Raw genomic sequence first — 27,800 nt, 5'->3', positions numbered from 1 at the left:
CGACCCCAAAAAAAAAAAAAAAAAAAAAAACAAGAGTAGAAGAAAAATTGTATACTTTCCTCCTTATTCGTGATAGGTACTAAGTAAGTACCTACTTTAATTTATTGAAAGTCCTTATTTAACCACAGATAACAGCCTAATTTGCTTTTGTGGGATGATCATATTTTTTAATGTGATTTCTTTTTCCTTTAAACTTAATTTCCACTTATTTATGAACTATGCAAAACCATGATGGTTTTCTTTAGCCCCAAGTGACTGAGTTACTTTAGTGCTGGGTTTAATTTTCTCTGTAATCAGGTCCTGTTGCTCAGCCTTACCCAGGTGTGAAAGGCCATTTAAACTTGAGAGACATAAAGCACATGGCATCTAGTCTAGACATATCGCAGACGAATGAACACTGCTGCAATCTCCTTGTCCTCTGGTTGCTTCCTCCTGGCCTCCAAACTTGCACTTCTTCAGAACCGCTCAACTTTGGGATGCCCCTCTAGCCCATGGTCCATTTTCCGTCTGTTTTTAACAACTGAACTTTTCCAAGGAAAAGTCTATTTTTGCCTCCGGTGTTTCTTCATCTTCCTTTGGCCACCAAATCCATTTCACCACCAAATCTGCTGTCTCCAGTGGTCCCCCTGCCCCCATGTTCCCACCAAGTTCTGGCTCCTCATTCTCCTGCACTGCTCTGGGCCTTTGAATCTGTGGGTCTCTCCTCCTCAGGACACACACCCTGGTTCTCTGTCCTTCCAGGACGGCTGCACAAGGCTCACCTCTCCACTGCTCATCCCTCTGCACACTCTCTCCTTCAGGAGTCAAACCCATCCTCAGGTTTTCCTCAAAATGGCTCCCACATCTCTCTCTCCAGCCCAGACCTCCACTCAGAGCTTCAGACCTGCCTCTCCTCCTGCCTGGTGGGCAGTTTTACCTGCATATTTACACCAACGTGTCCCAAACCTACCCTTCTCCCTTCCACCCAGAAGTGCCTCCTCCTCTCCTTTCTGTTATTGTTACTTTGCTCATTCTGAAAGTCAAGCTGGAAATCAAGTGTTATTTCTTCCTTCAAACTGGTTCTTATTTCTCAGCTTTGTCTGTAACCCAGTATAGTGTATTGCAAGAGCCCTAGGCTAGGAGGCAGTCCAGGGTCCTAATCCCAGCTCCACCACGGCTTTCTGGATGGCTTTGGACAAGTCAGTGAACTTTTTTTTTTTTTTGCGGTACGCGGGCCTCTCTCCGGATGCGCAGGCTCAGCGTCCATGGCTCACGGGCCTAGCCGTTCCAGGGAAGCCCTCAGTGACCTTTTTGAACTTGTTGCCTCTCGTATAATAGGACTGGCAACCACTTTTTTTTTTTTTTTTCAGTATGTGGGCCTCTCACTGCTGCGGCCTCTCCCGCTGCGGAGCACGGGCTCCGAACGCGCAGGCCCAACGGCCACGGCTCACGGGCCCAGCCGCTCCGCGGCATGTGGGATCCTCCCGGACTGGGGCACGAACTCGCGTCCCCTGCACCGGCAGGCGAACTCCCAACCACTGCGCCACCAGGGAAGCCTGGCAACCATTTATTGAAAGCTTACTACAGGCCAAGTACTGTGATTAGGGTGTTCTGTACATCATCTCACGAACCTTAAGAGGTGGGGTCTTTATAATTTTCCCATTTCAGAGAAAAAGGAAAATAAAACTCAGAAAGACTAAGGTATTCAGGATCAAGAGCTGGTTAGTGGCATGGGCTGGGCTCGAACCAGCTCTGTAATTCTAACTCCAGAATCTGTTTTTTCCATTACACTGTAGGGCGCGCACTCTCTCCACGCCGAAGGCACCCAGCCGTCAGCCTCCTTCGGGGAATGTCTGCTCACGGGTAAACGCAGGGACCCCACGACCACCAAAGTCTGTGAGCCACAAGCCCAGCTCCCGAAAAGTGCGCGCGGCTTCCTCTTCCCGCCGCCTCTCCCCTAGAGGGTGGCTCCGCCCCCTGACCTGATTGGCGGTCTGGAGCGAGGCGGCGCTCGAGGATTGGCTGCGCGGTGGTCGCGGGCTGACGTGGCGGGGCCGGTGTGTGGGCTCTGCTGGGCTGCTGACCGAAACGACCAAGGCGGCGGCGGCGGCGGCACCGTGACGGGTGGTGTGGCGCGGAAGCGCGAGCCACTGCCATGCCGCTGGAGCTGGAGCTGTGTCCCGGGCGCTGGGTGGGCGGGCAGCACCCATGCTTCATCATTGCCGAGATCGGCCAGAACCACCAGGGCGACCTGGACGTGGCCAAGCGCATGATCCGCATGGCCAAGGTGAGGGGACTGTCTAGAGTACTCGGGCGCCGAGCGGGGGGCGGGGCCTGGGGAAGACCGGCCTGGGCAAGGGTGGGGCAGGGCTGCGCAGAGCTGGGGCCATCCTTCCTCTGCCTCTCGGTGCCCTACGTCCGGCCTGCCGTCCAGCTCGCCGGATCCATTTCCAAACGTTTCGAATCCTCTTCATCCCTCCGCCACCATCCTGATTTGTTTGCATTACTGCATCTGCGCCCCCCACCCCCTTACTCCCAGCTCTCTCGCTCCCTTCTGGTGGCAGAATGATCTTTCTGAAACACAGATTTGATCAGCCGCCTGGCACCTTCAGTGGCTTCCCACTGCCAGCGGGTAGAGTCGAAACCCTTTAATAAAGCCTTCAAGACCTTAATGACCTGGTCCCTTCTTGCCTTTTTTTTTTTTTTTTTTAATCTCTGACATCTTCCAGCGACAGTGAATTACTTCCAGGAAGTTCCTGAAATTTGCTGTTGTCTCTCTCACCTGCCATTCCTTGTACTTACCTACCTCATAGAGTTGTGAGGATCAAATGAGATAACTCGTATAAAGCTCTTAGTAGAGTACTTGGCAAATAGGACTCAATACATGTTGATTATTAGTGATATGATGTTAATGAACATTTATGATCCCTCTTTGGATACTTTCTCCAATCCCTACCTGCAAAGCTGGGCTCCTGTAATTGTTCCCATCGAATTGTATTGTCACTGTCTGTTTAAACTTCTCTCTCTGTTAGACTGTGAGCCCTCTGAAGGGGAGGCCTGTCACGTTCTTCATTGTGACCCCGGGCCCCACAATAAGTCTGCGTTGTGATTCCTTGCTTTAGCGATAACTCACTCCATCTTTTTTCCTTTCACTTCCCTTCAGTCAGTGCTGTTCACACAGTCATTCATGATTAGGTTTTCTGTTACTCCTTCAGGACTAACTCTTATTACTCCTTCAGGACTAGCTTTTATGGAAGCCTACTGAATCATAAAAATACTTTTATTTTTAAATTTTATTTACTTTTTCATTGAAGTATAATTGATTTGCAATAACATTGGTTTCAGGTGTACAACATAATGATTCAATATTTTTATAGATTATACTCCATTTAAAGTTACTGCAAAATAATGGCTATATTGCCCTGTGCTGTACAATACATCCTTGTTGCTTATTTATTTTATACATAGTAGATGGTGCTTCTTAATTCCCCACTCCTATCTTACCTCTCCCCCTTACTTCTCCCCACTGGTAACCATTAGTTTGTTCTCTAGATCCGTGAGTCTATTTGCAACCTAAGTGTCCATCAGCAGACGAATGGATAAAGAAGATGTGGTTGATATACACAATGGAATATTATTCAAGCATAAAAAAGAATGAAATTCTGCCATTTACAACAATGTGGGTGGACCTGGAGGATATTATGCTTAGTGAAATAAGTCAGAGAAAAACAAATACTCTATGTTATCACTTACGAAATCTAAAAAATAAAATACCTTTAAAGAGTAACAATTGCTAACATTTTTGAATGCTTTCTGGACCAAGTGCTTTAAATGCACCATCTCATTTAATTCCTACAACAACACAGTGGAATAGATGCTGTTGGTTTCATTTTAAAGGCTCAGAGAAGATCGGTGGCTTGTCTGAGGGCCCACAGCTAGTAATTCATGTATTTCAGAGCTTTGCTCTTAGACACAGGGCTCCAGCCTTTGTACTGTAACGTTGTTTTCCAGGGGGAGACTTCGGCTCTTAATTTAGGAAACGACCTTATTTTGGAGGTGTCAACTCTGAATCCTGTAGTTGTAAAAATACCTAGAAATAGTGAAGCCATAGAAACAAAGTTATAGTGGGTTTTTTTCTTCTTCCTGTTTTAATTGTGAAGGATAGTTTTCCCCGGGGGAGGAGAATGAAGAGTTTGAGGTTGTGTTATAGTGGAAAGAGCGCTGGACTGGAGTCATGATACCATTTACTAGCTGAATAATCTTGGGCAGCTGGATAATCTTGGACTTCTCCTCTCTAAGCTTCAGTTTCACTTGTTTTATAATATGTATGTATCTTTATTTTTAAACTGAAAGCAATGGAATCTTTTGAAATCCTTACATTTTAGGATTTTTTTTTCTTGCCAAATGGAGTCACATTTCCAAGTTTAGTTATGCAGAGTATATTATGTACAAGCTGGCTTGTTCATGTACCAAATCTGTTTACAATATTAAAAGTTGAGTTCTGTCAACTTGGAAAAAATCACACAGTATAAGAGCTGTGAGTTGAGTTTATTCAGTGTCATACTGAGTTTATTCAGTGTCATAACCAGGGAGACAGCCTCTGAGAAACTGTTCTGAAGAGGTGAGGAGGGAGGTAAGTATATATGTGATTTTGATGAAGGGAACCTGTAATCAACCACACATCTCTGTGGAAGGTTGCTGCTAGTCACGAGGAACAGATATCTTAGTTAATGGTTTTAGTGCTTTTCTAAGTATGGGAAGATTCAAGAATCCAGGTTCATAAAAAATTTCTCCTACAAATACTTAACTGTCTAAAGGCCTGTTCTGCCAGTTTTCCTGGAGCACAGAGAGCCTCATTCCTGATCTCTACCCTAAATTACTTTCAGGATATGTTGAAGGTCAGCAGCTGCAGTGGGTAGTGAGTTAATTCTTGTAGAACCAGGTGGCAAGTGACCTTCTTTAATTGGCAGTTCATTCAATTGTTGACCAAAATAAAAATGTGCAACAGAAGAGTTGTGAGCTAAGTTTTATAGTGAGGACTATAGCCCAGGATACAGTCTCTCAGTAGATCTGAGAAACTGCTCCAAAGAGGTAGGGGAGAAGCCAGTATATATATGGATTTTTTGGATAGGAAATACATGTAATCAAGCATGAATCTTGGTAAAAAAAAAAAAGTACTGCTAATCACAAAGAACAAATATCTCAAGTTAATGATTTTAGTGCTTTTCTATGTATGGGCAAATGCAAGAATCTGGGATCATTAAAATTTTTCCTGAGACATGCATGTTAGCTATCTGGGGGCTTTTTTTTTTTTTAAACATCTTTATTGGAGTATGATTGCTTTCCAGTCATGTGTTCGTTTCTGCTGTATAACAAAGTGAATCAGCTATACATAAACATATATCCCCATATCTCCTCCCTCTTGCGTCTCCCTCCCACCTTCCCTATCCCACCCCTCTAGGTGGACACAAAGCACCAAGCTGATCTCCCTGTGCTATGTGGCTGCTTCCCACTAGCTAGCTATTTACATTTGGTAGTGTATATAGGTCCACAGCACGCTCTCACTTCGTCCCAGGTTACCCTTCGCCCTCCCCATGTCCTCAAGTCCATTCTCTACATCTGTGTCTTTATTCCCATCCTGCCCCTAGGTTCTTTAGAACCAATTTTTTTTTATATTCCATATATATGTGTTAGCATACAGTATTTGTTTTTCTCTTTCTGATTTACTTCACTCTGTTTGACAGTCTCTAGGTCCATCCACCTTACTACAAATAACTCAATTTCGTTTCTTTTTATGGCTGAGTAATATTCCATTGTATATATGTGCCACATCTTCTTTATGCATTCATCTGTTGATGGACACATAGGTTGCTTCCATGTCCTGGCTATTGTAAATAGAGCTGCAATGAACATTGTGGTACATGACGCTTTTTGAATTATGGTTTTCTCAGGGTATATGCCCAGTAGTGGGATCGCTGGGTCGTATGGTAGTTTTATTTTTAGTTTTCTAAGGAACCTCCATACTGTTCTCCATAGTGGCTGTATCATTAATTTTGTATCCTGCTACCTTACCAAATTCATTGATTAGCTCTAGTAGTTTTCTGGTAGCATCTTTGGGTTCCTCTATGTATAGTATCATGTCATCTGCAAACAGTGACAGTTTTACTTCTTCTTTTCCAATTTGGATTCCTTTTATTTCTTTTTCTTTCTGAGTGCTGTGGCTGAAACTTCTAAAACTATGTTGAATAATAGTGGTGAGAGTGGGCAACCTTGTCTTGTACCTGATCTTAGTGGAAATGGTTTCAGTGTTTCACCATTGAGAACGATGTTGGCTGTGGGGTTGTCATATACGGCCTTTATTATGTTGAGGTAAGTACCCTCTATGCCTACTTTCGGGAGAGTTTTTATCATAAATGGGTGTTGAATTTTGTAAAAACTTTTTCTGCATCTATTGAGAAGATCGTACGGTTTTTCTCCTTCAATTTGTTAATATGGTTTATCACATTGATTGATTTGTATATATTGAAGAATCCTTGCATCCCTGGGGTTGGGTGCATAAATATTTACAATTGTTCTATCTTCTTCTTGGATTGATCCCTTGATGATTATGTAGTGTCCTTCTTTGTCTCTTGTAATAGTCTTTATTTTAAAGTCCATTTTGCCTGATATGAGAATTGCTACTGCAGCTTTCTTTTGATTTCCATTCGCATGGAATATCTTTTGCCATCCCCTCACTTTCAGTCTGTATGTGTCCCTAGGTCTGAAGTGGGTCCCTTGTAGACAGCAAATATACAGGTGTTGTTTTTGTATCCATTCAGCCAGTCTGTCTTTTGGTTAGAGCATTTAATCCATTTACATTCAAGGTAGTTATCGATATGTGTGTTCCTATTACCATTTCCTTAACTGTTTTGGGTTTATTATTGTAGGTCCTTTCCTTCTCTTGTCTTTCCTGCCTAGAGAACTGGGTCTCCTTTTCACAGGCTGCAGGTTCGTAGTTCCTGTTGTTTTTGATGTTTGCCCCCAGTGGGTAAGGTTGGTTCAGTAGGTTGTGTAGGCTTCCTGGTAGAGGGGACTGGTGCCTGTGTTCTGGTAGATGAGGCTAGATCTTGTATTTCTGGTGGGCTGGACTGCATCTGGTGGTATGTTTTGGGGTATCTGTGAACTTAGTATGACTTTAGGCAGCCTCTCTGCTAATGGATGGGGTTGTGTTACTGTCTTGCTAGTTTTTGGCATAGGGCATCCAGCACTGGAGCTTGCTGGTTGTTGAGTGGAGCTGGGTCTTAGCGTTGAGATGGAGATCTCTGGGAGAGCTCTCGCCGTTTGATATTACATGGGTCCAGGAGGTCTCTGGTGGACCAATGTCCTGAACTTGGCTCTCCCACCTCAGAGGCTCAGGCCTGACACCTGGCTGGAGCACCAAGACCCTGTCAGCCACACGGTAGATCTGCAGTGGATCATAAAATGATATAACTCAGGAACAGCCAGATGAAAGGGATGCATAGGGCAAGGCACGGGGAATGGGAGCAGACTTCCCATGACTTCTCCGGGTGCACCACTCTCCCATCACCTCCACATGTTCACCAACCCAGAAGCTCCCCTGGGGGCTTTTTATCCAAAGCACAGAATCCCTCATCCTGTTTTTTTCTATCCTGAGTTCCTCTTAGGACTCACTCTCTGTGGGTGACTACAGTGGGTTGCAACTTAAGCTTTTATATAATTGGATGATGAGTGACACCCTTTGTTCTTTTCTTTGTTCACCCAATTATTATTTTATTACAACAAAATGTTATTATAATTATATAATATGTATAAAAATATAACTGTGTTACAATTAGAAATTTGCTGATTGAATATACTTTTAACTCTCAAATTTTGGTGCAAAGGGCACATCACACCTTGGCTCATTCTGTAGCTTGCTTTTTGCCAGTAGAGAAGCAATAAAAGCTTGAGCAAAGAAACCATCAGCATTATGGTAAAATAGTGACAGTGGTTGTGTTTTCTGAACCAAGAGTTGACCATAGCATTAAACAGACAAAGAAATTTGTCATATTTAGGAAAGAAGCTGAGAAAAGAAGAGGAGGAACCTGCTGTCCTCCCCATACAACTGCTGTCATGTGGAATGTGGTAGAACTTTATCTTATCTCTTATCATTAGTACCTTCTGCTGTTAGACTTCACTTTACTACTTGCCTAGGTGGAGACAAGCTTTTTAACTTCTTGAGGGTAAGTCTACTTCTTCAGACGGAGGTGAGAAGCAAAGGGAAGGAAGCAGTGCTCTGTGAGGATCATGTTCTGCAGCCTTCAGGAAAGCCCTCTGGCCAGCTCTGCCAGAGACTCACTGTGCAGCTTTGGTCAGGTCACTCTAGGCCTTGGGATCTTCATCTAGACAATGAGGACTCTGTTGCCCAAGGTCACTTTCAGGTCTAATGTTCTCTGAACTTCTGTCCAGCATCAAGTCCTGACTGTGCCATCTTTTGATTTTTCCAGGAGTGGAAGCAGCGCTCTCAGCACAGGCATTTCTGGAGCTGAGGTTTCCAGCAGCATGAAGACCTCTGTGTCTACAGAAATGTCAGCGAGCTGAGACTTTATAGAGCTTTGCTTAATCTATCTGTTGAGTGGTTTTAAAAAACAATTTTGAAAGATTGGAGGCTGACTGGCAATAAAATTACAGCTTTTATAGTCAGACAATCCAGCTTTTATATTATAGCTTCTGTTAAGTAAAGCTGGGGCATTTCTAAGTTTGCTTGCTTTTGCCCCAGAACCTCTTGTTCAAACGAGATGCCATGCAGAAAAGCAGATGGGCAGAACAGCTAAAAACACAGTTGTTCCTTTGTTTCCCACCCCCATCAGGGGCTCCTCAGCAAGTTACAGGTCCTAGAGCTAGTCCAAATGGCCATTTGTATAGATGGAGAAACTGAGTCCAGAGATAGGAAGTGACTTATCCAAGAGAGTCAGAGTTAAGTCAGATTCTGACTTTTTCCCCTAAATTCTTCTGGCCCAGTCTTCATATCCTCTGCCGAGTTACACAACTTAAAATCTTCTTTGACTGTTTGATTAATTATTTTTAATATTATAATGCAAAACAAAACAGCCCCCTTTTTTTTTTTTTTTTTTTACATTTTAAGAGGGAAAAATACAGCAGAACCCCCATCCCCACCCTTTTATTCCTGTGAGACTTCCTTGCTTTTCCTGTTTCTCTTCTTTGGGATTTCTTAACGCGTCTGTCAATTCATGTTATTATTATTATTTTTTTTTGCGGTACATGGGCCTCTCACTGTTGTGGCCTCTCCCGTTGCAGAGCACAGGCTCCAGACGCGCAGGCTCAGCGGCCATGGCTCATGGGCCCAGGCGCTCCGCGGCATGTGGGATCCTCCCGACTGGGGCACGAACCCGTGTCCCCTGCATCGGCAGGCAGACTCTCAACCACTGCGCCACCAGGAAAGCCCCCCGATGTTATTTTTAAAGATAATAATTTAATAGCAGTTGCCCCAGCACTTCTCTTGTCTCTCAGAATCTGTGCAGGGTCATTAAAGGAGCCCTAATGTGTGTTGCAGGAGTGTGGCGCTGACTGTGCCAAGTTCCAGAAGAGTGAGCTGGAGTTTAAGTTTAATCGGAAAGCCTTGGAGAGGCCGTATACTTCGAAGCATTCCTGGGGGAAGACGTACGGGGAGCACAAACGCCACCTGGAATTCAGCCACGCCCAGTACAAGGAGCTGCAGAAATATGCCGAGGAGGTTGGCATCTTCTTCACTGCCTCCGGCATGGATGAGGTGAGCCCTCTGCCACGCTGCTATTTGCCATTTTAGCAGACCTAGGGGACATCAGGTAGCCCTGTGGCTTTGGCTTAGAGCCAGCTCCAGCCTTTGCTCACTTTAGACTTTTTTGTGCTTTCTGGACCTAGAGTTCCCCATAGCATTAACAAGATAAATGCCCAACTAAACAGGAGGCCAGGGGGATCAGAGGCCCAGTGATGCAGGGAACCATAGTTTTCAAAGCAGGCTGTCTCTGGGAGTAGGGGCCAGCCACCCTGGAACCCCAGAGTCCCTCAAGCCTGTGGAAGATGCCACACTGGGCCAGTTTTCTCCCAGTGGAAAGTGGCCTGGACTCAGGAAACCTCAGTTCTGACAGGAGTCCTCCCCTTGCTGAGTGGCCGTGGCTTATCTGGGTGAGGTGGCATTGCATGATTCAGAAGGCAGTGGCACACAGGATGGCCATGCTGACATACTGGAAGAGTCCAGCTGGTGCCAGGTCTTGGGTCCCATCTGCTCTGTAACTTGCCTCAAGACTCCTTTACGTGCTCTTTTTTCAAATATAAAAAATTTTTTTAATTATAAAAATTATACAATGTTATACAATGTCACAGAAAGTTTAGAAAACAGAAAAAAGGGAGAAAAACTGACCCATAATCTCTATATGGCAGCTCTTTTTTTTTTTTAATCAGTTAATTAATTTATTTATTTTTGGCTGTGTTGGGTCTTTGTTGCCGCAGGCGGGCTTTCTTAGTTGCGGCAAGCGGGGGCTACTCTTGTGGCGGCGCGCAGGCTTCACATTGCGGTGGCTTCTCTTGTTGCGGAGCACTGGCTCTATGCATGCAGGCTTCAGTAGTTGTGACACACAGGCTCAGTAGTTGTGGCTCGCGGGCTCTAGAGCGCAGGCTCAGTAGTTGTGGCGCACGGGCTTAGTTGCTCCGTGGCGTGTGGGATCTTCGTGGACCAGGGCTGGAACCCGTGTCCCCTGCATTGGCAGGCAGTTTCTTAACCACTGTGCCACCAGGGAAGTCCCTGGCAGCTCTCTTTATATATTTCCTCCTGAAGTTGTTTTATATGCATATTTTATTGCCTAGTTGTTATATTTGTGAATGTTTAGTTCCGGCCATGCTTTTCCCAGTTAACATTATCTGCAGCTTTTACCCATATCTTGTTTTTTTTTTTTTCTCAGCTTTATTGAGATATTATTGACATGTAGCTCTCCATATCTTGTGCTGAAAGTTATTAATGGTGGTGTAGTATTTCTTTTGAGGATTTATAATGTATGTAACCATTTCTTTATGCTTGAACATGAGGTTATGTTTTTACTTTCAGTTTTTTGTGCTTATAAATAATGCTGAGATGACCATCTTCTTTTCTGTGTTTTGAATTGTTTCCTTAGGATAGCTTTGCAGTAATGGATCATTAGATGAAACAACATTTTAAAGGCTCTTGAAACACTTAGGATTCTTTTAGTCAACTAGAATATTTGAAGGGAGCCCAGTTCCTTCTCTAGGCCTCTGACCTTTTGTGTCACTATTCCAACTCTAAGATATGTCTGTAAATTGAGTCAAAAGAAACATAACTCTAGCCTAAACCATTGGTAGTTTAAAAAAGGGGGGGAAGCAGAGAACCTAGGTGTCTGTGAAACTTGACAAGTCCAGGCTTCAGTTCCGTAGCCCGCTTACAGTAATATATCTTATCCCTACTATGCCCCATTTTGCAGATGAAGAAATGGAGACTCAGAGGGGCCAGGAAGTTTGTACAGTGTCACACAGCTGGGAAATGGGTCTTGAGGGCAGATCTGACGCCTAGTGCAGTGTGCTTTCTGCGGTCCCTCAGCTGCCACCTGGCCGTCCGTCCAGGTGTGTGTGGCTTCCCAAAGCTCAGGAGAGCCTTTGGGCTTCCCCCCTGCTCTTCACCACTTTCGATGTTGGTGGCTGGAGAGTCTTTGGGCCCAAGAGATGCCCTGGGGAGAAGGGGACATATTTTTAGGAAAACCTATCTAAAGTGGTTACTGAGCATTTTTCTGATCGCATCTTAAATAGTACCTCCTCAGGAAATTCTTCCTGTGCCCCTGCTTGGTTCAGGCCCGTCCTTCTGTTGTGTTCTCTTGGTTTTCTTTTTTTTTTTAATTAATTAATTAATTAATTTATTTATTTTTGGCTGCATTGGGTCTTCGTTGCTGCGTGCGGGCTTCCTCTAGTTGCGGTGAGCAGGGGCTACTCTTCGTTCTCATTGTGGTGGCTTCTCTTGTTGCAGAGCACGGGCTCTAGGCGCACGGGCTTCAGTAGTTGTGGCTCGCAGACTCCACAGTACAGGCTCAGTAGTTGGGGCGCACGGGCTTAGTTGCTCCGCGGCATGTGGGATCTTCCCGGACCAGGGCTCGAACCTATGTCCCCTGCATTGGCTGGCAGACTCCCAACCACTGCACCACCAGGGAAGTCCTGTCTCTCGATTTTCTTTACTTCCGTAATTACCGCTAACTATTGCTCCTTTCCACCAGGCTGTTAACACCACAGCATCCCCAGTGCCTGGAACGTAGTAGGTGCTCGGGAGATGTTTGTTGAGTGAATAAGTAAATAAGTGAGCCAAACAAAAGAGAGGGTTGATGGTTTTTATCAGATCCTTAAGGGATCTATAAATCAAAAATGTTAGACAAAAAAGATTGTGGGGGGCTTCCCTGGTGGCGCAGTGGTTGAGCGTCCGCCTGCCGATGCAGGGAACACGGGTTCGTGCCCCGGTTCGGGAAGATCCCACATGCCGCGGAGCGGCTAGGCCCGTGAGCCATGGCCGCTGAGCCTGTGCGTCCGGAGCCTGTGCTCCGCAACGGGAGAGGCCACAACAGTGAGAGGCCTGCGTACCGCAAAAAAAAAAAAAAAAAAAAAAAAAGATTGTGGGCTTTGGGATCTGAAAGACTTGGGTGTTTTTTCTGGTCTTGCTATTAACTAGCTGAGTGATTAAAAGTAAGAATCTTTAACGTTTCTTGAGTGTTTATGATCTGCCAGGTTCTGTGCTAGGTATTTTAAATGTATCAGCTCATTTACTCCTCTTAACAACCCCTTGAGATAGGACAGTTATTATTCCCACTTTACAGATGAGGACGCTAGAGCACGGAGTGGGTTAGCTGTCAGTAGCTGTTGATCAGCAGAGGCTGATTCCAACCTAGGCGACTCCAGAGCCTGCCCTCCTGACCATACTCTTCTTGCATCTCTCGGGCCTGTTTCCTCATAGGTAAAGGGCAAGGGGGTGGATTAAAAATACCCAGAAGTGGACTTCCCTGGTGGTGCAGCGGTTACGAATCCGCCTGCCCATGCAGGGGACACGGGTTTGAGCCTTGGTCCGGGAAGATCCCACATGCCGCGGAGCAACTAAGCCCATGCGCCACAACTACTGAGCCTGCGTTCTAGAGCTCGCGAGCCACAACTTCCGAGCCTGCATGCCACAACTACTGAAGCCCACGTGCCTAGAGCCCGTGCTCCGCAACAAGAGAAGCCACCACACTGAGTAGCCCACGCACCGCAACGAAGAGTAGCCCCAGTTCACCACAACTAGAGAAAGCCCGCGTGCACCAACGAAGACCCAATGCAGCCAAAAATAAATAAATAAATTTATTTTTAAAATAAATAAAGTAAAAATACCCAGGAGGTAGGCTTGACCTGAGGAGCATGGACACCCTCATGAACCCAGGTCCTGGCACAATGTTGACCCATAGTCCATGCTTAGGAAATAGCTTGATAGGAAGGTCATGCCCAAGAAATGACAGTTTTCATTCTGTGCTTATTTCATGTACTGTGGGTTCAGAACCTTTGGGGATTGCTCTTTGGTAACTGCCTGTAGGGCTCATTCACTCAGGGACAGCTAAATCTTAGTCCTTGGAGAGGGCTGGCTTGGGTTCAAGAAACTGATTGTTCTTGGGTCAAATGTGAATAGACTTAAAATTCCTGGGTGAAACTTTTGATCTGACCGACTTGGTAACAAGTCAGTAATGAGGCCGATTCGTTTTTTTGTTTTTAATTTTTGGCCACACCTCTCGGCATGCGGGATCTTAGTTCCCCAACCAGGGATCAAACCCGTGCCCCCTGAAGTGGAAGCACAGAGTCTTAACCACTGGACTACCAGGGAAGTCCCTGGAGGTTCATTTTGAGGCAGATTAGTTTTTGCAGGGCCCATAAACAGGCTCTGGAGAGAATTTCCAAGGAAGTGTACAGATGTATTTTGGATCCCTAGTACTGTCTTTGGAATAAGCATTCAGGCATACCTCGAAGATATTGCCAGTTCAATTCCAGACCACCTCAATAAAGTGAATATCTCAATAGAGCAAGTCAAACGAATTTTTTGGTTTCCCAGTGTTTAATTAACAGCTTTATTGACATACTATACAGTTCAATCAATTAAATTGCACAATTCAGTGGTTTTTAGTATATTCACAGAGTTGTGCGACCATCACCACAGTCAATTTAGAACATTTTTATCACCCCAAGAGGAAGAACTATACCCATTAGCAGTCATTGCTCAATTCCCTCAATTCTCCCAGCCCTAGGCAACCTCTAATCTCCTGTCTATCTCTATAGTTTTGCCTCTTTTGGACATTGCATGTAAATAGAATCAGATAATATGTGGTCCTTTGTGTCTGGCTGCTTTCACATGGTAACATTTTTTCAAGGCTCATCTATGTGGTAGCATGTGTCAGTATTTCATTCCTTTTTGTTGCTGAATACCATTCAATTTTATGGATAGACTACATTTTATTTATCCACATCTCAGTTGATGGACATTTGGATTGTTTCCACTTTTTGGCTAGTATGAATAGTATGAGCAATGCTGTCACAAACATCCATGTACATGTTTTATATGAACATATTTTCATTTCTCTTGGGTGTATATACGGTAACTCATGTTTAATTTTTTTCGAGAAACTGCCAGACTGTTTTTCAAAGTGGCTGCACCATTTTACATTCCCACCAGCAATGTATGAGGGTTCCAATTTCTCTACATCCTCACCAACATTTGTTATTACATGTCTTTCTGATTCTAGACATCCTAGTGAGTGTGAAGTGATATCTTATTGTGGTTTTGACTTGCATTTATCTGATGGCTAATGATGTTGGGCATCTTTTCATATGCATATTGGCCATTTGTGTGTCTTCTTTGGAGGAATATCTATTCAGATCCTTTGCCAGTTTTTAAATTGGGTTATTTATCTTTACATATTCCTGATACAAGTCCCTAATCAGAAACATGATTTGCAAAAAATTTTCCCATTCCGTGGGGTATCTTTTCACTTCTTGATGGTGTCCTTTGAAGCACGAACATCTTTAATTTTGATGATGTCCAATTTTTTAGTTTTTTCTTTTATGCTTGTCTATTCTTGTAATTTAAACATTTCTCAGTTTTAAACCACAATGTGATATCACTGCACAACTATCAGTATGGCTAAAGGCTAAAATAAAAAGTGATGGGACTTCCCTGGTGGCGCAATGGACAGGAGTCCACCTGCTAACGCAGGGGACACGGGTTCGATCTCTGGTCCGGGAAGATCCCACATGCCGTGGAACAACTAAGCCCGCACGCCACAACTACTGAAGCCCACGTGCACCTAGAGCCGGTGCTCTACAGCAAGAGAAGCCACCGCAAGGAGAAGCCAGAGCACCGCAACCGAGGGTAGCCCCCGCTCGCCACAACTAGAGAAAGCCCGCGCGCAGCAACGAAGACCCAACGTAGCCAAAAATAAGTAAAATTAAATCTTAAAAAAAAAAGTGATGATAACACCAAATTGTGGCAAGGTTGCAGAGAAAATGGACCTGTCATGCATTGCTGGTGGGAATGTAGAACGGTACATTCTAGAAAATTCTTTCCTTTTTTAAAAACAACTTTATCAAGATATAATTCACATACTGTACGATTCACCCACTTGACGTGTACTGGTAGTTTCTTATAAAACTAGACACGTGCTCATCATGTGACCCACCAGTTGTCATTTGGTAATTTATCCCCAGAGAAATGAAAACCTGTGTTCACCCAAAAATCTGTATATGAGTGTCCATAGCAACTTTATTTGTGGTAGCCCCAAACTAGAACCCAAACTTTCTTTAGGGGATGAATCATCAAATAAACTGTAGCGTATCCACACCACGAATACTACTCAGCAATAAAAAGGAGTGAAAACTGATGGCTGCCACAGCTTGGATGGATCTCAGGGATATTGTGCTGAGTGAAAAAGCTTCTCTCAGAAGGTTGCATACCGTACGGCTCTGCTTATTTAACATTCTCGGAATAACAGAATTATAGAGCTGGAGAGCAGATTAGTGGTCGTCAGGAGTTAGGGAGGGGAGGGCTTGGAGGTTGATGTGGCTATAGAGGGGTAACATGACGGGAGCCTTGTAGTGGTGGCATAACTCCGTATCGGACTGTGGTGGTGGTCCGCGTGAGTCTGGGCACGTGGTAAAATTGCAGAGAATTAGATACGAGCACACTCAGATGGGTACATGTGAAAATGGTGAAATCTGAATGAGATCGGTGGGCTCTATCAGCCTTACCCTCCCAGTTGTGATATTACACTGTAGTTTTGCAAGATGTTACCACTGGGGGGAACTGTAAAGTGTACATAGGTTTTTTCTGTATTATTTCTTACAGCTGCATGTGAAGCTATTAATTATCTCAAAATAAAAAGTTTAAAATCTAAAAGAAAAATCCTTGGTTTAAAAAAAAATTTTTTTTTTTTTGTTGCGTTGGGTCTTCGTTGCTGCACGTGGGCTTCTCATTGCGTGTCTTCTCTTGTTGCAGAGCACCGGCTTTAGGTGCACAGGCTTCAGTAGTTGTGGCGCACGGGCTCAGTTGCTTTGCAGCATGTGGGATCTTCCTGGACCAGGGCTCGAACCTGTGTCCCCTGCATTGGCAGGTGGGTTCTTAACCACTGTGCCACCAGGAAAGTCCCTTAACATATTTTAATTCAGTAAATATGAATAGGTAGAACCTGCATAAACAGAAACTCAGTAGAGTCCTCAGTACTAAGAGTGCTCTCTAGCGCAGACTCTGGCTGGATGGGCCTGTGGTTAAGTGTACAGACTCCAGGGTCACATTTTGAGTTTGAATATGGTTTTGCCTGTCATTCCTGCTGAGTCCAGGTGGAGGTTATTTACCTTCTTTGTGCTTCTGTTTCTTCAGCTGAACCCATCTCGTAGGGTTGTTATGAGGATTAAATGTGATCACCCATGTAAAGTGCAGCACACAGCCAGTGCTTAGCGATGTTAGTTACGGTTCAGGAAACAGCCTGGGCTGAGGATCGGGACATCCGGGTCCTTGCCCTGCTCTGCTCTGAGTTCATCTCAGTGTGAGCTTGGAAGAGTCCCTTCCCTGCTCTGGGCCTCCATTTCCTTTTGTGTGTGAACAAGCTGCTCTCCAAAGGCTTTCCCTGCTCTGTTGTCCTGAGCCAGCATAGAATCAGAGATAGTGTCACTAAGGTGACTTGGATTTGGGATGAGAACTTTCCTGTCCAGTACACGTTTCCAGGCACCGGAGCTCCCGGATGTGGACTCTGAAGGGGGTGCATCTCCTTGCATCTGCTCAGGAAGTCACTTCTTTAGGTCTTTCACTCCCTGGTGGCTTCGAGGTGGGAATCAGGAGCAGGTGGGAGAAGGAGAGGAACCTGGCTGGGTGTAGGTAGCTGGGGCTGACTCTCCGCAGGTACCCTCTTGGTTTCCCAGGAAGCACTTCTCTTTGGTGTATAAACGCGTGTTCTGCGGACACCCTCTGAGTTCAGGTCCTGGTACTAGCACTTGATCGGTGGGCTTGGGCTGGTCATGTAGCCTCTTAGAGCCACACGTGTCCAATCTGTAAAAACGGGGTAATCAAGATGCCCACCCCAGAGGCTGCAGTGAGGACCCAGTGAGGTGAGTCTAGGAGGTGCAAGATCTGCACCCACTGAATGACAGCTGTTCTGTTGCTTAGAACCCTTTTCTCTGCTTCACACTAACAGGGCAGGGAGGCTTCTCTCTCCTAAGAATGCTGTTTGTTCCCCACTAGTCTCCTGACTGACCTGGGCATAGGCAGTAAGGAGAAATGCATTCTTAAGAGCCTTTGCAAGAGTTAATTTTCTTTGCTGGCCAGGTCCCTTTGCCAAACCAGCAAGTTCTGTCTACCCGGCTGTTGGAGGTGGGTTGGTTCCTTGTTCTGTGTTTACCTGGCAAGTATCTCTGAGTATTTACCCACCCAAACTTCCTCATGGATAGTAAGCATTTATTGAGTGCCGATTTTCTCCACTCTGTGTGCTGTCCTAGGGCATTCTTTGTGTGCTGAGGAAAGGTTAAGGCATGGTGGAACGAACTTTGTGAAGACCAAGAAAACTGCCAGGGCACACGGTCAAAACTGCACGGAGGCATGTGAAACTCGACTGAAATGAGCAGAGTGTCTTTGGTCAAAATGGAGGGTTCTGTTGAGAAAGCAAATGGGAACCGTGACATAGAGGTGGCCCCTGGAGACCCATTCCGGCAGAGCTGCCCTTCCCTCCCAGCGCCTGCCTCCACGGTGCCCTCTTTCCTCCACCACCTCTGCCACAGGGCACCCCCTGCCTACGTCGTGGTGCACTCTGACAGGGCCACCAGGCTGAGGGCAGGCCCAGCCTTTATGGCTCCGTGCTTCCCCCCTCATCATTTCCTCACCCTGGGCAGCTCTCCAGCACCCCCTGTTCTCCCCAGCTCATCACCATGGATCCAGAAACCAAGGGGAGTGGAAGCAGCTCTAGAAAAATCCCAGCTCCACTCCTGTCGTTTCTGTTACCCCTTAGATCAGCGGGCCCCCAAATTTCTCATGGGACATGATGTGGAAAGGGGGTTCTGTGGGCACACGTTGTGGGAAGGGGGTTCCTCATTAATTCATTAATTTAGAATCAAAGCCCCTTCCCCAAATAAATAAGGGTTCTGAGTAGAATAAGTGTGGGAAACACTGTAAAATAGCTAGACAATTGTATTTACTGGGACCCTCTAAGGGAGAGTCTAACAATGCAGCATTTTACCCAAACCAGTTTGCTGGTGGGACCGTTTTCTGTGTGTTTAACCCAGTTGGATGCCCAGGGAGGGTCATACTCAGTTGAGTACCTTTCAGACAGACTCAGAAAGCCTTTGTGATGTGTGAGGTGGGAGGGAGGAGAAGTTGTGAGACTGCCTGGCTGCATTGTACCCCTAGATGGAAGGAGGACAGACAGCAGCGTGGGCAGGGCTAGAGGAAGCCAGGGAGTCCACAGAGAGAAGGCAGCCACTGGTGCTGACCTAGCCTGAGGGGCCCTGGGCACAGTAATATTGCCTCAGGATGGAAGGCTAGCATCTTCCAGATTACTACAGAAGTTGGCACGTTTGCAGGGATTAATCCAAAATGGCGGTTTTCTTTTTCTTTTTTTTAATGTTTAAAGAATGCTTTCTCTATTTATTTTTAAAATTTTGTTACTTTTTGGCTGCGTTGGGGCTTTGTTGCTGTGCATGAGCTTTCTCTAGTTGCAGCGAGCAGGGGCTACTCTTTGCTGAGGTGTGCGGGCTTCTCATTGTGGTGGTTTCTCTTGTTGCGGAGCACGGGCTCTAGGTGCGTGGGCTTCAGTAGTTGTGGCATGCGAGCTCAGTAGTTGTGGCTCGCGGGCTTTAGAGCGCAGGCTCAGTAGTTGTGGCTCCTGGGCTTAGTTGCTCCGTGGCATGTGGGATCTTCCTGGACCAAGGATTGACAAAATGGCAGTTTTCTAAATGGCCACTAGATGGGGCTGGCTCCCCAGGAGAGCTGCAAAACGAGATGCACCTTTCTCCTCCAGCAGGAATTTCCCCTTTTCCTCACTTGAAAATTGTAGAGCTCCGTGCAGATTTTACAATCACTGTAGGTAAGCTTTTTTAAATTTTTTATTGGAGTGTGGTTGCTTTACAATATTGCGTTAGTTTATACTGTACAGCAAAGTGAATCAGCTGTACATATACATATATCCCCTCTTTTTTGGATTTCCTTCTCATTTAGGTCACCACAGAGCATTGAGTAGAGTTCCCTGGGCTATACAGTAGTGTAGGTAAGCTTTTGCAAAGTGAGTTTTCTGCATTTGGCCCCTCGTTGCCCCTGCGCGCTCTGCACCTCTCCTGAGTGGGCTCATCCATCTCTTTATGCCCTTGGGGACTTTTTCATCATGAGCCATGCTCTCACAGAGCATTTTATTTATTTATTTGCGTTACGCGGGCCTCTCACTGCTGTGGCCTCTCCCGTTGCGGAGCACGGGCTCCGGAAGCGCAGGCTCAGCAGCCATGGCCCACGGGCCCAGCCACTCCGCGGCATGTGGGATCCTCCCAGACCGGGGCACGAACCCGTGTACCCTGCATCAGCAGGCAGACCCTCAACCACTGCGCCACCAGGGAAGCCCCTAAATAGAGCATTTTACAGACGAAAACTTAGCATAGGGTTTTCCCTCTTAAAATAGAAAACACTCTTCATCTGACAGAGTGAGAAGGGTGGGAACATTAGACTTTGTTCAAGAAACATATTAAAAACAAATAGTTTTCAGTTCCATCTTAGGGCTGGTTAACAGTACGAGAGATACGTACACAGGAGAGAGTGACATAGAAAACTGTGGAAGGGAAGAGAGAGACGAGGAAGACATAAAGCAGAGGGGGGGAAGGCAGTGGTGGCTTAGCACCTTGGAGGGGAGTGGCGCCTGGGCCATCCTGAGAGGTGTCTCTTAGACCAAGGGGGTTGCCTTCTGCCTTTGAACTGTTCATTGGCTGGTTGGTCACTCTGTATGAATCACCAGCAGCTCTAACCCCTACATTATTAGAGGATTAACATATGAGGAAGGTGATTCTCTGAGTGAGACCAATGATTGGAGTAGCTCATCACCTGCTTGGAAGATGGAAGGGAGCTCAGGCAGTAGTGGGTTGATTTAAAGAACCTGCTAGCAGAATTACCTTCTCATATTGTTCCTTACCACCCCCGAGCCCTTTGGATTTTCATGCTGGTAACCTTGCTACTTGCTACTCAGAGTATGATTCACGGAGCAGTAACAGCAGTGTTACCCAGGAACTTACAAGAAATGCAGACTCTCAGGCCCCACTCTAGACCAACAGAATCAGAATTTGCATTTCATTTGCGCAAGATCCATGGCAGGTTCGTGTGCCCGTAATAAAGCGTGAGAAGCACTGACCTAGCTAATCAAGTCTTCCAAACTTACTTCTGAGACTCAGTCAGCATTTTAGTAGATGGAACTTAGATATTGGGAAACGTTCCAAGACGTTGATTCGCCCTACTTCTGATTTTCAACTTCAATTAAAAGAAAATAGTAATGAAAACAGGAATAGTAATGTAAAATTGTAATTTTACAGCAAATTGAGATTTTACTTTTAAAACTTGTGGTCCACTGATTCCTTCAGCAAGCATTTGCTGACATTTGCCAATTTCCTGAGTGTTATTGATGAATCCCAGGTAAGGATGGTGAAGGGCCCTAGAGAGGTAACCTCAGTGACGTTGTGTCCAAAAAAGTGACTGAGGTTCGTTTTTTCTGTGGGCAGCATAGTTTGAGGTCTGAAAGGGCTTGGGTTTGATGGGCCCCGCCAGCTGTGGATCAGTGTGTCAGGGCTAGGCCATCAAACGCTCCATTTTTTCTATTTTTGTCAAGGATTGAAATGGCCTCTCTTCCGGCTGTTTGGTCCTGAGGAAAGGATAGGGCCTTTGAGGGACTTTCACTTGCTCACTGCCTGCTTTGCTGGGTCAAGATTAGGTCATGACCCTTTTTCATTTGTTTACTGGGGCTCCAGGCCCCTGGGGAAGGAAGGTCTGGCCAGGGTTCCGATTCTTTTCCAGTTGCTCATAGCCAGTGTGTGCCAGCACGCAATGTTTGTTGGACAAATGGATGGGTGGATATGAATGACGGAATGTTTGAATTTGAATGACATGACATAACAAATCTGTGTCTGCTTTCAAGTTGTTGAGAGAGTCCCTCTTGCTGGGCAAGAGGGGTTTTTCTCTTCATATGTGGCTCCTCGCCTGTCTTCAGGACAGTGATTCTGAACAATCGTGAAAAGGAGCTCCCTCTCGGATTTTTGTAGATGGCAGTTGAGTTTCTGCATGAACTGAATGTTCCATTTTTCAAAGTTGGATCTGGGGACACTAACAACTTCCCTTATCTGGAAAAGACAGCCAAAAAAGGTGAGTGTTTAATTTTTGTCATACATCTGAGTCCAGACCTTCATGTTTTCACCCCGCTAGTAATAACCCACTAAAGGAGTCTCCTGAAGACAGATTTTCCAGTCAGCCTATACTCCCACTTTTTCATGTGCTGACTTGCAAGGAAAGAAATGAAAAATAAGACAGTTTTTTAAAAGAATTTTAAAATTATTTTTAATTTCTAAGAAAATATTTATATAAAATTAAGGATATGACAGTCTGTGTCAAACTTCTTAGAGGAAGCTCTGACTTTGAAAAGTATTCTGTAGGTATAATATCCAGCCTCCACACATCAGAGTTTGTAAAGTGGTTTACAACATGAGTGATCTCATTTGATCCTCATGACAATCCTGGGACTGACGCAGGTCATATGATGATGATGCTTTCTACTGACTTCACTGACGAGGCATCTGAGAACACACAGCTAGGACGTTGGCCGCCCCAGGCCTCACACTCTTGAGTCTGGGGCAGTGCTCACCCTACCACACCATGCAACCTCTTAATCCAATGAGATGCTCATCTTTCTCTAAAGAGTGTGAAATTCCTCTTAATTGGGTTCACTTTGCTGAACAATAATGTTATGGGGGTGAGGGGAGTCTACGTTTCCCGTGGTTGAGAACAGGAACCCACCAGGCTCACCTCTGTTCCCCCACTGTGGCTGGCACAGTGCTTAAGAGATGTTTGCGGGGTTCAGTAGAATGATGAAACCAACAGCAGGGGTGTGCTTAAGGGAGAGTCAGAACCCCTAAAAAGAAAGTGATGATGGTGTTGGTGTTGGGTCCCTCAGGCCGCCCAATGGTCATCTCCAGTGGGATGCAGTCCATGGACACCATGAAGCAAGTCTATCAGATTGTGAAGTCCCTCAACCCCAACTTCTGCTTCCTCCAGTGCACCAGTGCGTACCCGCTCCAGCCCGAGGACGTCAACCTGTGCGTCATCTCGGTGAGCCCGAGGGAGGGCCCTTGTCTGATTGGGCCGTTTGCTGTGGGGAAAATGCGGCCCAAATTCTAACCAGTCTTGACATGCTTCGTAATTCGAACATCCTTTGACGATCTTGCTGTTGCAGAATCAAATTAGAATCAACTATGCAGTTAAGGAGTCAGATACATTCTAAAGATTACAAATTACGTTTTCTTAAAACCAACCTTAATTTCTCTCATTATAAAATTTAAGGGGGAGTCTTCATAATTGTCCATATACATTTTCTTTACCTGTGTGTACTGGCCATCAGTGGTCCGTCTTCTGTGAATCGCTGGCTTTCTTAGTGAGTTGTGGGTTTTTGTAAAATATACATATGATTTACCATCTTAACCATTTTTTGGCGTCCAGTTCAGTGGCATTAAGTACTTTCACACTGTTGTGCTACCATCACCACCATCCATCTGCAGGACTTTTTCATCATCTCAGTCAAACTCTATACTCATTAACACTAACTGCCCGTTTCCCCTCCCCAAGCCCCTGGCAGCAATCATTCTATTTTGTCTCTATGAATTTGACTACTCTAGGTATCTCAAATAAATGGAACCAGACAGTACTTGTCCTTCTGTGTGTCTGCTTTCACTTAGCATAATGTCTTTAGGGTTCATCCATGTTGTAGCATGTGTTAGCATTTCATTCCTTTTTAAGGCTGAAAAATATTCCATTGTATATATGTACCACATTTTGTTTATCCAGTCATCCGTTGATGGACATTTGGCATGGTTCCACATTTTGGCTATTGTGAATAATGCTGATATGAACATTGGTGTACAAATACACCATTTTTCTCCATATTGACAAACAAAATTCCCATTTTGTTTGTCAGTGGGGGAGGGGGAAATGGGCAGTTAGTGTTAATGAGTATAGAGTTTGACTCTGAGATGATGAAAAAGTCCTGGAGATGGATAGTGGTGATGGTAGCACAATAAAACCATTTGGGGATGGTTCCACCTTTTGGCTATTGGGAATAATGCAGATATGAACACTGGTGTATAGAAATCCGTTTTTCTTCATATTGAGTTGTAGGAGACCTTGAAACTTCTGGCTTTTCCTACTTCCAACTCTCTGTTATTTACCAGCTCTCTGATTCTGAGTATCCTTGAGGGTCACAGTTGTTACAGTGACAACCTTGAGAGAGCTTTCTCTCTCCCAGCATTTCGTCTGTTCCACTTCAGTCGGTTTACAGATGACGAGGTCCAGTCCTTACCCGGCCTGAGATCTCACAGCATCCTGGTGGTAAAGCTGGAGTAGAATTCTTTGTCTCTTATTGTCTCGGGCCATCTCTATCAATTCCTCCTGGTAGCTCCCGAAACATAATTAATTGGAAATATATAGGTAATTATCGTACAAAAAACATTATAGTAAGAGTAGTGGAATTCTAAATATACACACACACACAATCCTGATACTGCAATTAACCAGTTTTCCTTTTATATTTTTCTTTCATTACCGTATATGACATTCTGCGGTTTTTCCCCCCCATGATTATATAAGCTCTTATACATTTTTCTAAAGAGTCTTCATGTTTAACTTAAAAAAAAAATTAACCTTTTTTGAAATGACACTACTCTTTTTAACTAAAGTTTCTGTCTCTCCCAGTTCTGTAGTCTTTTCTCCATTTCTAGCTCATCTCTAAATCATGTTATTTTTTAAATTTAAACATGGTTTAAAAAAAAAATTCAGCCCTGAAATATATAACATACGAAATGAACATCCTCTGTAATCCCATCCCACAGAGATTACCGTAATTAAGTTTAGTGTGTCTGACGCCAAATATTTTCCTCAGTTTTCTTCCTTTGTGAAGTGTGGTCCCCACATCCCTTCCATCCCCACCTGAGGTATGCTCACATCCTCTCTCTTTAGAGCAGGGCACCATCAGAGTTAAATTGCCAGCCTGCCCCCCAGGCCCAGCCCACCCGTCACAGCAGGGTGGGTCCTCTGACCTAGCAACCTGTACTTCTTTGTCCATCACACACCCTTAAGCCTGGTTTTCAAGGCCTTTGCCACTCAGCCATCCTTATCTTCTATTAATTAATTCCCATCTGGGTCTTTCTGCTGTACTTAAGCTTTCTGGTCACCCTCACTGACAAGGCTCACTCCACTTAGAAAGTCTTTCGTCTCATCCAGTGAATTATAGATAACCAATTAATTAATTATTTAGCATTCCCACCAAAGGATTGTTTTGAGATTGGGCTGTATGTATTATTGATGGTGATATTTGTGCATATAGCATACTTGCTTTCAGCAGCTCAGGCTAATTAAATGTGACAGATGCTTTTTGAATGGGTTTAGGCATTTGGTTATAGTTCTGTTATTATTCTTCGTGGTTTGCGCAGTGTGTAACATTCTTCAGATGTGTTCCTGATAACAGCAGCCATTATTTTTGAGCATTTACAGTGTGCTGAGTGCCCTCCACAAGTTCATAGCAGCTCCCACCAGGTACTGCTATCCCTGGGAAGGAGAGACTCAGAGAGCCTCGGAGGCTTCCTGGAGCTTACTGGGCCTCAAACTCAGATCTGCCTGACTCTAGAATGTATGCGGAAAGTACCACACTATTTAACTTTTTTTTCCCTCCCTTTTTCTATTTTAAAGGAATATCAGAAGCTCTTTCCTGACATTCCCATAGGGTATTCTGGGCATGAAACAGGTATAGTGATATCTGTGGCTGCAGTGGCTCTGGGGGCCAAGGTCTTGGAGCGTCACATAACTTTGGACAAGACCTGGAAGGGGAGTGACCACTCGGCCTCGCTGGAGCCTGCGGAGCTGGCCGAGCTAGTGCGGTCTGTGCGCCTCGTGGAGAGGGCCCTGGGCTCCCCGACCAAGCAGCTGCTGCCCTGTGAGATGGCCTGCAACGAGAAGGTGGGTTCTTCTGTCCTGCTGGGCGCCACTGTTGAGAGGGGCCGCGTGCGCTTACCTGAGAGGTAGTTGGTACCAGTCCTACCTGAGCCCAGGCCAGTGGAATGATGCAGGGATGTCGCTCGGAGCCTATGAGTTTTTTTGGGTTCATATTAGCAGCGGGAGGAACTGGTTATTTAAGGAACTTCAGCTGTTTCTCTGGTTCCCTGGCATATTACAATTTTCCATTAAGTCTCTGAAGCCTCTGGCCCCAGCACTCTAGACCCCGGGTAGAAGGGGGTGGTATCTGGGGCCCCTCGTGAGGCACGCGGGTAGGTCAAGTCTGGGGTCCCGTGGAGTAGGTAATCCTTGAGGGACATCCAGGCAGAGGGGCCCCATGAGGCAGTGGGAGGAGGGCCTGTGCTATGTCAAGGCGTCCCTAAGCATGGGAGGCAATGGATAGGTGGGGGTGGGGCTTGTCACGGGGTTGGTGGGGGTGACGCAAACGTTCCCTCAGGAGCAGTTTGAGCTGTGCAGCATTAACCTTCAGAGAGAGGGGACGGGGAGGCCCGCGAGCCCTGCCTGGCACACTGACTATCTGGGCTTCCTGGACGCCATGGCCTATACCTGGCTCTGCCTCTGAGTCTAGAGCCAGGCGTCCCGGGGCTGCCAGGGAAACAGACACTCCTCAAACGCTGCGGGCTGTCTGGGCCAGAACAAAGATCTAACACCAGGCCTGCTAGAGGAGTGCTCTTTTATCCCAGTGGGGCCTACTTGCTGCCCTCAAATTAAAGATGCATATACACCAGGAAATTAAAATAACAGTAAAAAGAAACAAACTACCTTATACAAGAAAAGGGGAGAGAATTGGCCCAGAAACTGGGATGAGAGTTATAGCAGCTGAGCACTTAATTTGGTTCTGAGCCTTCTGGCTCCCTGGGCAAACAGTGAGGTACCAGAGGATGCAGAATCTGATAATCCTCCTCTGACAGACCTTCTGTCCTGGCATAAATTCCAGAACTGATTCCTTGGCCCTTACCTGGAAGATGCAGAGTACTGGACTAGATACTTTGTTGAAAAGCATCTATGGGCAAGATGTAGAAACACTGGTCATGAGCTTCAGGTCTCCTTTGTTCCCCTCACCTGCCCAGCCTACCTGCCTCTTCCTAAGAGGCTCCCTTCCATACTCGGCGTCTGTGCGCCCTCTGTACTGCTATTGTACTGAGCAAGAAGGACACAAGGTTTGTGTCCCTCGAACAGTGGGCCAGGAGTCAGGAACCCCAGGTTCTCATCTTGGCTCCTCGCAACCTTGGCCAGCTTACCCACCTTCCGTGGACCTCCATTTCCCCATGTTTAAAATGTGATGCTGAACTGGACGATGACAAAAGCAATCATAATTTTAATTTACTGAGAGCAGTCTATGTTCCAGGTAGGTTACATACATTATTATCACGAATCCTTGTAGTCACCTGACAGGGCAGAGACACTGTTATTTCCCATTTTACAGAGAAACTCAGCCACAGCCTGTACCCAGCTGCCTGGGATTCGGATCTGGCTCTCTTTGGCTACATAACCTGAGTCCTTTATTATAAAGGCCCCTCCTCTGAGACTCTGAGTCCACCCCACACTGGCCGAGTCCCTGCTGTGTGTGAGATACTGTTCTAGGAACCGAAGGGGGAAAACAGAGTCCCTGCTATCCAGGTAACCTTGTGCAAGAAAACTGATCAGGGACCTTGGGGGTAAAGCAATGTGCACTAACTATTTCTGTGAGGCTGGCACTGAGTCTTAATTTTGTCCACAGCTGGGCAAGTCTGTGGTGGCCAAAGTGAAAATTCCGGAAGGCACCATTCTAACACTGGACATGCTCACTGTGAAGGTGGGTGAGCCCAAAGGCTACCCTCCTGAAGATATCTTCAGTCTGGTGGGCAAGAAGGTCCTGGTCACTGTGGAAGAAGACGACACCATCATGGAGGAATCGGTAGAAAATCATGGCAAAAAAATCAAGTCGTAAAATAAAGTGCCATTCTCTGAATGCTGGTGCCGTCAGGTGCATTTGGGTGAGGTGGGGCAGGAGTGGTGGTCT

At 45.6% G+C, this 27,800-nt stretch overlaps 1 protein-coding gene across 1 annotated transcript; it reads left to right on the top strand.

Annotated features, from left to right (window-relative positions):
* Nucleotides 1–2,024: 2,024 nt before the first annotated feature.
* NANS (N-acetylneuraminate synthase) lies at nucleotides 2,025–27,749 on the top strand. Its single transcript, XM_024734457.1, has 6 exons — nucleotides 2,025–2,266; nucleotides 9,533–9,748; nucleotides 21,787–21,886; nucleotides 22,692–22,846; nucleotides 25,475–25,741; nucleotides 27,519–27,749. The coding sequence occupies exons 1-6, from the start codon at nucleotides 2,135–2,137 to the stop codon at nucleotides 27,726–27,728; spliced, it is 1,080 nt and encodes a 359-aa protein (XP_024590225.1). The 5' UTR covers nucleotides 2,025–2,134; the 3' UTR covers nucleotides 27,729–27,749.
* The last annotated feature ends 51 nt before the right edge of the window (nucleotides 27,750–27,800 follow it).

The sequence above is a fragment of the Neophocaena asiaeorientalis genome, unplaced genomic scaffold (assembly GCF_003031525.2).
Source record: "Neophocaena asiaeorientalis asiaeorientalis breed wild unplaced genomic scaffold, Neophocaena_asiaeorientalis_V1.1 scaffold192, whole genome shotgun sequence".
Classification (NCBI taxonomy): domain Eukaryota; kingdom Metazoa; phylum Chordata; class Mammalia; order Artiodactyla; family Phocoenidae; genus Neophocaena; species Neophocaena asiaeorientalis.
The sequence above is the reverse complement of the archived record's forward strand: the minus strand, read 5'-3'. Positions and strand labels throughout refer to the sequence as shown.